Below are 8,839 nucleotides of genomic sequence, written 5' to 3'. Positions count from 1 at the left end.
ACTGGAGTCTCTCAGGTCTCCTGCCTTGGCAGGCGGCTTCTTTACCACTAGCACCACCTGGGAAGCCCACTGACTAGGGAAAGGGAAAAGGCCAAACAAGAGGAAGATTTCAGAGGTTCCTGATGTTCTGTCTGCCTGATTTTGTGGGGAGCGCTAGAGCACATGTCAGACTACACTGTACCACTTAGACAGAAGAATTGGATAGTCACAGAAATCAGTTGTTATCTAAGCTGCTGGCAGCAAAACACAGAATTTGGGGACTGAGCACAGATGAAGCTTCTGAGAAAACTTGAGCAAGGTGCCAACAATGTCTAATATGGCCACTGTGACACTTATTCCTGGGAACAACAACAACAAAAAAGCAGGTTTCACTGCTTTTGCTATTATTCAAGTCAAATTCTCCAATGTTCACATTTGTCTTTGAACTTTCTTTGCCTATCCAACCAACCCTCATCTCTTTCTAGCCACGTCTACATGTCTTCCCCAGCACTATCCGCTTTAATCTTCACACTGCTCTGCTCCCTAAGGATGAAGAACATTTTTTACTCACAAACCCATGTTTCTCTCCTGACCCTGGGTATTTCCTCCCCAACCTTTCCTTCAGACCTCTTACTCTTTGACCCTTGATATTGTATTTTCCAGAATCATCTTCACCATCCAGAAGTGGTGGGCTGTTTTATTCTCTCTCTGATAAAATATCAGCAGAAATGGTCATGTGATCTTACTGACAGCAGAAGCTGAGGGACATCTGTGATACCGATGTGTGTGAAGGAAGAGACAGAGTATGCGGATGTCTTAAATCTGTACAGATTCATAATTTAAAACTCACTTTTTATACTTCAACCCTTATCAAAAGTATTCTGAGCAACCCGAATGTCAGCTTAGGACCCATCACCTTGGAAATATTCCATTTGCCTAATTTATATTTTAGGAAAAGTATAAATTGAACTTGATTGGTTTTCTATCATTTTTTAGGGTCATGTAAAATGTGGACACATCTGAAAGATTGTGGCAAAATTGAAGTTCCATCATGGCAAAAGGGCTGTATATTTTCTCTGTTTGGATCCATGACTTTATCTTGTAATGATATATATTATGCTTCTGTGTATCTTCAATAGACTTTAATTAGTATTTATAATTAAAAAAAAGAAATATCCCTCTGCACACTAATTTGTAACTTCATGGGTGTCTCTCTTTCCTATTGTAAAATAATGTAATCTCCATTAACATATCGTGCTGTCCTGATATATGAGTTTTTCTAGGAGGTGTTAAGAAAAGGAAGAGGTGGAGAGCAGGAGAGAAATTCTAACCTGCTCTTTACCCATGTGTAAGCAGAGTGTTTCTGATTCCCAATGAAGTTAATTTACAGCAATTCTAGTCTCAATATGGGGAATACTTTCTTTGAGAGAGATTGGTTTACGTGAAAGCACTTGTAAGAGGATGGGGTCTGTTGAAGGCATTAAAGCAGATGTGAACTTAAAGTCAGAGTTGTAGCTGGTTGAGAAGGCCAGAAGAGGAACATGAGTTGTCACTGACCTTTGGTGCCAAGAACAATGGACAAGATTCTGGGAGCATCATTTATACTTCTGTGGTTTCACTTAGACTGTGGGTTGTGGTGGACGAAAACTAAGATATCTCATTAATTAAGGGGAATGAGAAAATTGGGGAATGGACAAATTCATGCAGATAGGAACTTTAAGAAGGAAATATTAATCTGTGGACCTAATGACTTTTTATCTCTTTAAACAGGGGTGGGTGGACAAGAGAAAGAAAAAAATGACCAACAGCAGGTGAAACAGAGCCCTCAATCTTTGATAGTCCAGGAAGGAGAGATTTCCATTCTGGACTGTAGGCGAGGAGAACATTTGACTACTTCTCATGGTACAGTCAATACCCTGGTAAAGGCCTTGTATTCTTGATTGCCATAGGTTCAGTTATGAATAAAAAGGAAGATGGAAGACTCACGGTTTTCCTCAGTACGAGTGCCAAACAGCTCTCACCGCACATCACAGCTTCCCAGCCTGGAGACTCAGCCACCTACTTCTGTGCAGCAAGTGCGCAGTGCTCCCCAGCCACCTGCAGCCTGTACCCAGATCTGTAGCTGAGGCTCCAGACTCACCCTGCCATGTAGATAAATACACACACACACATTGGTTTGTGCATAAAAAGTCTCAATATATTTAAGAAAACTGAAATTATATAGAATTTATTCTTTGATCAAAATTAGAATTGACTTAGAAAATCAATAGCAAAAAGATATGTTTAGAAACTCCCAAATATTTGGAATTTAGGCATTAAACTTTAAGAAAACCCACTAAAGAAATAATTAGTGGGCTATAAGAAAATATTTTGAAAGAAAATATAGTGAGAACACATACATACAAATATTTATGAGATACAGTTAATATTTTACATAGGAGAGATTTATCTTTTTAAATGCTTATACTGCTGAAGAAAAAGGCTGAGAAAACAATTATGCAAGCTTTCAACAAAAAAGAAGAAAAATTACAACTAATGTAAACTGAAACAAGAACATAATAAAAAATGTCAAATTGGTAAAATAGAAAATGATAGAAATAGCTATGAGATACCAAGTTAATTTTGCTAAAATGATTAATAAAATATACATTCCTAGGTAAAATTATCATGGTGAAAAAAGAGAAAGCACAAATTATAACTATAAGGAATGAAAAGTAAGCAATAATACAGATGCTACAGTGTTAATCCAATATACTCCCTCTGGTGTACACCTGAAACTTTTACAGCATTAATTGGCTATACTCCAATATTAAATATATATATATAATAAAAAATACAAAAAGGATAATAAAATTCATTAACAAGTATATGCTACTGAGTTATCCCAAGTGGAGATGTGGAGAAAGTTGGGAAATCTGACTTTTTGACAAAGGTGCAATGACAATTCAATGAAGGAATGATACAAGCAAATGATTTGGGGACAACTGGATATATTCATAGGCAAGTAACTGAAACTTGGCCTAAATCTCACACCTGATACAAAAATTTAAGGAGAATCTCAAAATGGACCATACTTCCATGTGTGAAATATAAAACTATGAATCCTTTTGAAAAAAAAAAATAAAATCTTCAGGACCAATTGTTAGACAAAATGATTTTTGTCATGACACTGAAATCACAATCCATAAAAAATAAACTATTTCATCAAAATTAAAAAAGCTTGCTCTGTGAAAGATACTATTAAGAGAATGAAAAAGACAAACCACAGAATGGCAGGGAATATTTTCACAATGTATTTTCATCAAAGGATGGTATTCAGAATACAAGGTACTCTCTAAACTCAGCAGGAAGAAAACAAGCAATCTAACTGAAAACGAACAACAGGTTCACCCAGACACTTTATGCAAGATCTTTGTTTTAGGGAAATAAGCATGTAAATAAACATGTAAACAGATGTTCAACATCATTAACCATCAGGGAAATGCAAATTAAAGCCACAGTGAGATACCAGTCCACATCTTGCTTAAAGGCTAAAATGAAAAATATTGATGATACCAAGTTCTGGCAATGATGTAGAGAAAGTGGATCACTCGTACACTTCTGGTGGGAAAATGGTACAGTCATTCTGGAAGACAGTTTAGGAGTTCCACATAAACTTAAATATTCACTCACCTTACAGCTCAGCAATCATACTCCTTTATGAGCATTTATACTTGAGAAATGAAAACCGTGTTCACACAAAAATCCGTACATGAATATTCATGGCAGCTGTGTTTGTGATGGCCAAAAGCTGGGAACCAGCCAAGTGTTCTTCATTGTGTGAATAGATAAATATGCTGTCGTACACCCATACAATAAAGTATTACTTATAGATCTATCTCAACTTGAAATAGGGTTAAGTCTCAATAAACCAGTTTAAGTTGAAAATATCATAAGTAGAAAATGAATATAATAAACACTGTGAATCAGAGTCTAGCCTAGCCTAACCTAAAGGTGTGGTACTGAAAGTGAAAAACAGAAGGACTGTATGAGTGCAGAATGGTTGTAGTGGATCAGTGGTTCACCGTCACGATCCCAGGGCTGACTGAGAGCTCAGCTTGCTGTTGCTGTTCAGCATCATTAGAGAATGTATACAGCATGTTACCAGCATGGGGAAAGATAAAAATTGAAAATACAAAGTATGGTTTCTAGTGAATGTATATATACCTTTCTCATAACCATAAAGTCAAAAATTCTAAGTTGGTTCATCATAAGCTGGGGACAGTCTGTAGTGATTAAAAGAAATTTCTATTGATACATGCAATAACCTAGATGGATCTCAATGGTGAGTGAAAAAAGTATCTCGGAAGACTACATGGTACATGCTTACACACTATATTATTACAATTGCATACATAATGTATGAGTTTGCTTTTCAGAATTTTCAAACGGACAAAATATAGACATCAAAAGATCAGTAGTTTCTAGGTGTTATCATGAGTTGCAGGAGTGGAGATAGTATGAAAATCGTTTTCTCTAGATATGTAACAATTCTGTATCAGGATTTTTGTAATGGTACAAAAACCTACACCTGTGATAAGATTTCATAGAGCTATGCATAAAAAAGTGCATATAAAACTGATGTATCAGATTATCATTTATCTTTTAAAAATATTTTATCAATATCAATTTTCTGGTATATATAATGTATATAATTGTTATATATAAATATATATGCTACATGTACAATATCATGCTGCTGCCCAGGCTGCTGTGAGCATTCATGATCTCTTCTTTTAAGATACAAGCAAACCAAGGCATCAGCTGCCTGACAGCACTCAGAGGTGAAATGGGACAGGAGAGAAAATGTTTCAACTAAATATGCACTCTCCTCCAAGTATCAGTCATTAACGACACCACTCAAGGAACTTAAAACCAAGGAATTGACACTGTTTTAAAGACCTTGTCTGTACTTTCTTTTCTATTATCTCTATGCCTTTGATTCTTTTTATTAATTCATCCATTAAAATGATGAAACTAAGTGGAAGATTGACAACTATATTCTAAATGAACATGTCAGTTCAGTTCACTTCAGTCACTCTGTTGTTTCTGACTCTTTGCGACCCAGTGGACTGCAGCATGCCAGGTTTCCCTGTCCATCAACAACTCCCCGAGCTTACACAAACTCGCGTCCATTGAGTTGGTAATGCCATCCAACCATCTCATCCTCTGTCATCCCTGTCTCCTCCTGCATTCGATGAACATGTAACAGTTTACAAAACTTCATGCATCACCATCTATGGTGTAGATACAGCTTGTAGGTATTAAGTTTTGTTTGAGTGCATTATAATACTATGGCACAGAAAGATCCAGCATGCTTATCTAAACTGTATTTTGCAAGAAGAAAAAATAATAAGCAACTAACTAGTGAGACTGAACAATTTGGGCCAGTGGGATAGAAAATGCGACATGAGGACAATTCCAAGACACATGATCTAATAAGTACAATTCTGCTTATGGAGGCAATGAGACTGAATATTCTGATCCTTCTCAAAATCTAATAAATAAGACTCAATATCATGTTTCAAAAGTATAATTATTTTATTCCTGTCATAAATTCATATAAACACAATCAATAGAATAGACTCTTAAAGTCAGAAGGACTAATTTTTTTTTATCATTTGATGTCAAAGTAATTTTACATATTGAAAAAACTAAGTAGAGCCCTAAAACTCAGAAAAAAATACATTAAAAATTTTGGATAAGACTACATTTTACCAAGAAGACCAAAGATCTGTGAATTTTTAAATAAAGTACTTAGATTCTGGATGGAGCAATATAATTGTAAGCTAAATAAATGACTAGTAAATAGATTACAAGAAGGGTTTGTAGCTTATACTAAATTTTATTTTAGATCAGTTCATGTTGCACCAAATGGCATTATTTTATTCTTTTTTTATAGCTGAATGGTTTCATCATGGGTTTCCCTGGTGGCCCTGCGGTAAAGAATGCATTTGCTAAGCAGGAGACACAGGTTTGACCCCTGGGTCAGGAAGAACCCCTGGAGAAGAAAATGGTACCCCACTCCAGTATTCTTGTCTGGGAAATTCCATGGACAAAGCAGTCTGGAGGGGTACAGTCCATGGGGTTGAAAAACAGTGGGACATGACTTAGCAACTAAACAACAATGGCAACAATTTCATTACACATATGTTCCACATTTTTATCCACTCCTCTGTTGATGGATATTTCATTTTGCTGTACAGCATAAGCTAACACAACACTGTAAATCAACTATAATAAAAAGTTCAAAAACAAAAATCAAATGCTGTTTTAAAGGGGATGGCAAAATTATTGTGTTGAATAATTATCAGTGAATGTCACCTAGCTTGTTCCTCAATTCCCCTCAGCTCAAACCTTTATTACTAATTGCTTTTGTGAAGCCCCCTTTCAGGATCAGCCTAACTTAATTACCAGTGAAAGAAAAATTGAGAGTGTAAAACTTTGTGGTGAGCCAGAATTTTTTTCCCGTCTGTGCACAGACCACATGACGTATGCAAATGACAAATCCCACTTCCTGTTTGAAGGAGTCACACAGGACCTGAGGTTTATATGTATATGTGCTGCCAGGAGCACAAAGACACTCTCAGCTTGAGGCAAAACTGAGCACAATTGTGCAGGGGAATCCATGCCTCATGCCGCTCTCCAGCCTGCTCTGGGTGTTCCTGGCCTTCACCTTCTCTGGTAGGGATGCTCCCAAACCTGGGTGTGTGTGTTCAGGGTGAAAGGCCTGCACTTAGGCATGTGATGCTTCACAGGGACTTGGGGAGGAAAGGAGGAATGGAGAAAACCAAGCATCTTATGATTTCAGTTTGTTTTGCGGGGTGGGGGGGGGGGTGGTCCTAAATGAGTCTAATTCCTACATTACTTTATTCACTGTTTCATCTCTGTTTTCTGATTTCCCCCAAAGGATCCAGTGTAGCCCAGAAAGTTATTCAAGACCAGCCAGACACATCCAGTCCAGTTGGGGAGTCAGTTACCCTGAAATGTCGGTATGAAACAAGTCAGAGCAGTTATAGCATTTTTTGGTACAAGCAGCTTCCCAGTGGAGAGATGATTTTCCTTACAAGGGATGGCCGCTACTCTATAAATGTTGAGAGATCACGTAAATCATCCAGCCTCACCATTTCAACTTTACAATTGGAAGATTCTGCAAAGTACTTCTGTGCTCTCTGGGAACTCACAGTGCTTGAAGTAATAGGAAAAGCTGAACAAAAACCCCCAAGCTTAATAAGAGAAAGCCTCTCTGCTGTAGGACCCTAGCTGAAATACACACCTGCGGATCCCAGACAATAAATGGTAGTCCTGTGGTTGCTTCATCTGTGGTCTGGATCAGAAGATTTAATTATAAATAAAAGCTCCTTCCGTTTCATATGGAAGCATGTGTCCAGAGTAACTTTCTCCTGGTACATTCTCCTCTTGAATTTTTGACTTTAAATCAACCATACAGAACATGTGTAAAGTTGTCTAAATTTGAAAACTTGCCCCATAATAATATAAAATGACACTTTCACCTAAAGATCCTCACATCACAAATCTTGATATAGTATCTGAAATATATAGTATATATATTATCATTATATATCATCATATATAGTATATATACAGCTACAGCTAAGTCACTTTAGTCGTGTCTGACTCCGTGTGACCCCATAGGAGGTAGCCTACCAGGCTCCTCCATCCCTGGGATTCTCCAGGCAAGAACACTGGAGTGGGTTGCCATTTCCTTCTTTAACGCATGCATGCATGCTAACTCGTTTCAGTTGTGTCCGACTCTGTGCAACCCTATGGATAGCAGCCCACCAGGCTCCTCTGTCCACAGGATTCTCTAGGCAAGAATACTGGAGTGGGTTGCCATTTCTTTTTCCAATAGTATATATAGTAACATGAAAATCATTTCCTTAGTTCTTTCCTTTTAGGGCTTCCCAGGCAGTAGGGGTAAAGAACTCGCCTGCCAATGCAGGACACGTAAGAGACACAGATTTGATCCCTGATTTGGGAAGTTCCACTTGAGGAGGGCATGACAACCTGCTCTAGTATTCTTGCCTGAAGAATCCCTTGGACAGAGAAGCTTGGGGGGCTACAGTCCACAGGGTCACAAAGAGTAAGACATAACTGAAGTGACTTATCATACAGCCCTTTCCTCTTAGACATCGTGTCAGGGCATATTCAGGGAAGGAGAACTACCAGTGATGTAGAGTAAGAGATTAGTTATAAGGATTATTCGGCTTCTCTTGTGGCTCAGCTGGTAAAGAATCTGCCTGCAATATAGAAGACCTGGGGAGAGTCCCTTGGACTGAAAGGAGATCAAACCCATTGATCCTAAAGGAAATCAGTCCTGAATATTCACTGGAAGGACTGATGTTGAAGCTGAAACTCCAATACTTTGGCCCCCTGATGAGAAGAACTGACTCATTGGAAAAGACCCTGGTACTGGGAAAGATTGAAGACAGGAGAAGGGGATGACAGAGGATGAGATGGTTGGATGGTATCACCGACTCAATGGACATGAGTGTGAGCAAGCTCTGGGAGTTGGTGATGGACAGAGAGGCCTGGTGTACTGTAGTCCATGGAGTCACAAAGAGTCAGACACCACTGAGCCACTGAACTGATAAGGATTATTCACAGGCAGGGGCTAGAGCCAGTGGAAGAGTCTGTTCCATTTGTATTCCAACAGTAAATCCAGATTAAAAATGTTATATTTGTATATGGTGTTGTGTCTGAATTCACTGTAGGTCAACCAGAGTAACATTTGTGAAGGAAAGTTGGATGTGGACAAAAGCATGGACAGACTGTGACATGTATGGAAATAACATGAGGA

General features: G+C 38.1%; 1 gene segment (V, D, J or C); it reads left to right on the top strand.

Moving 5' to 3' along the window:
• The first annotated feature begins 6,653 nt into the window (after positions 1–6,653).
• On the top strand, positions 6,654–7,281 carry LOC129620756 (T cell receptor delta variable 1-like). The segment is given in 2 exon segments: positions 6,654–6,702; positions 6,929–7,281. Coding segments are annotated over 2 exon segments (402 nt in total).
• The last annotated feature ends 1,558 nt before the right edge of the window (positions 7,282–8,839 follow it).

The sequence above is a fragment of the Bubalus kerabau genome, chromosome 10 (assembly GCF_029407905.1).
Source record: "Bubalus kerabau isolate K-KA32 ecotype Philippines breed swamp buffalo chromosome 10, PCC_UOA_SB_1v2, whole genome shotgun sequence".
Taxonomy (NCBI): domain Eukaryota; kingdom Metazoa; phylum Chordata; class Mammalia; order Artiodactyla; family Bovidae; genus Bubalus; species Bubalus kerabau.
Note: the sequence above shows the minus strand (reverse complement) of the source record. Positions and strands in the feature narration are given on the sequence as shown.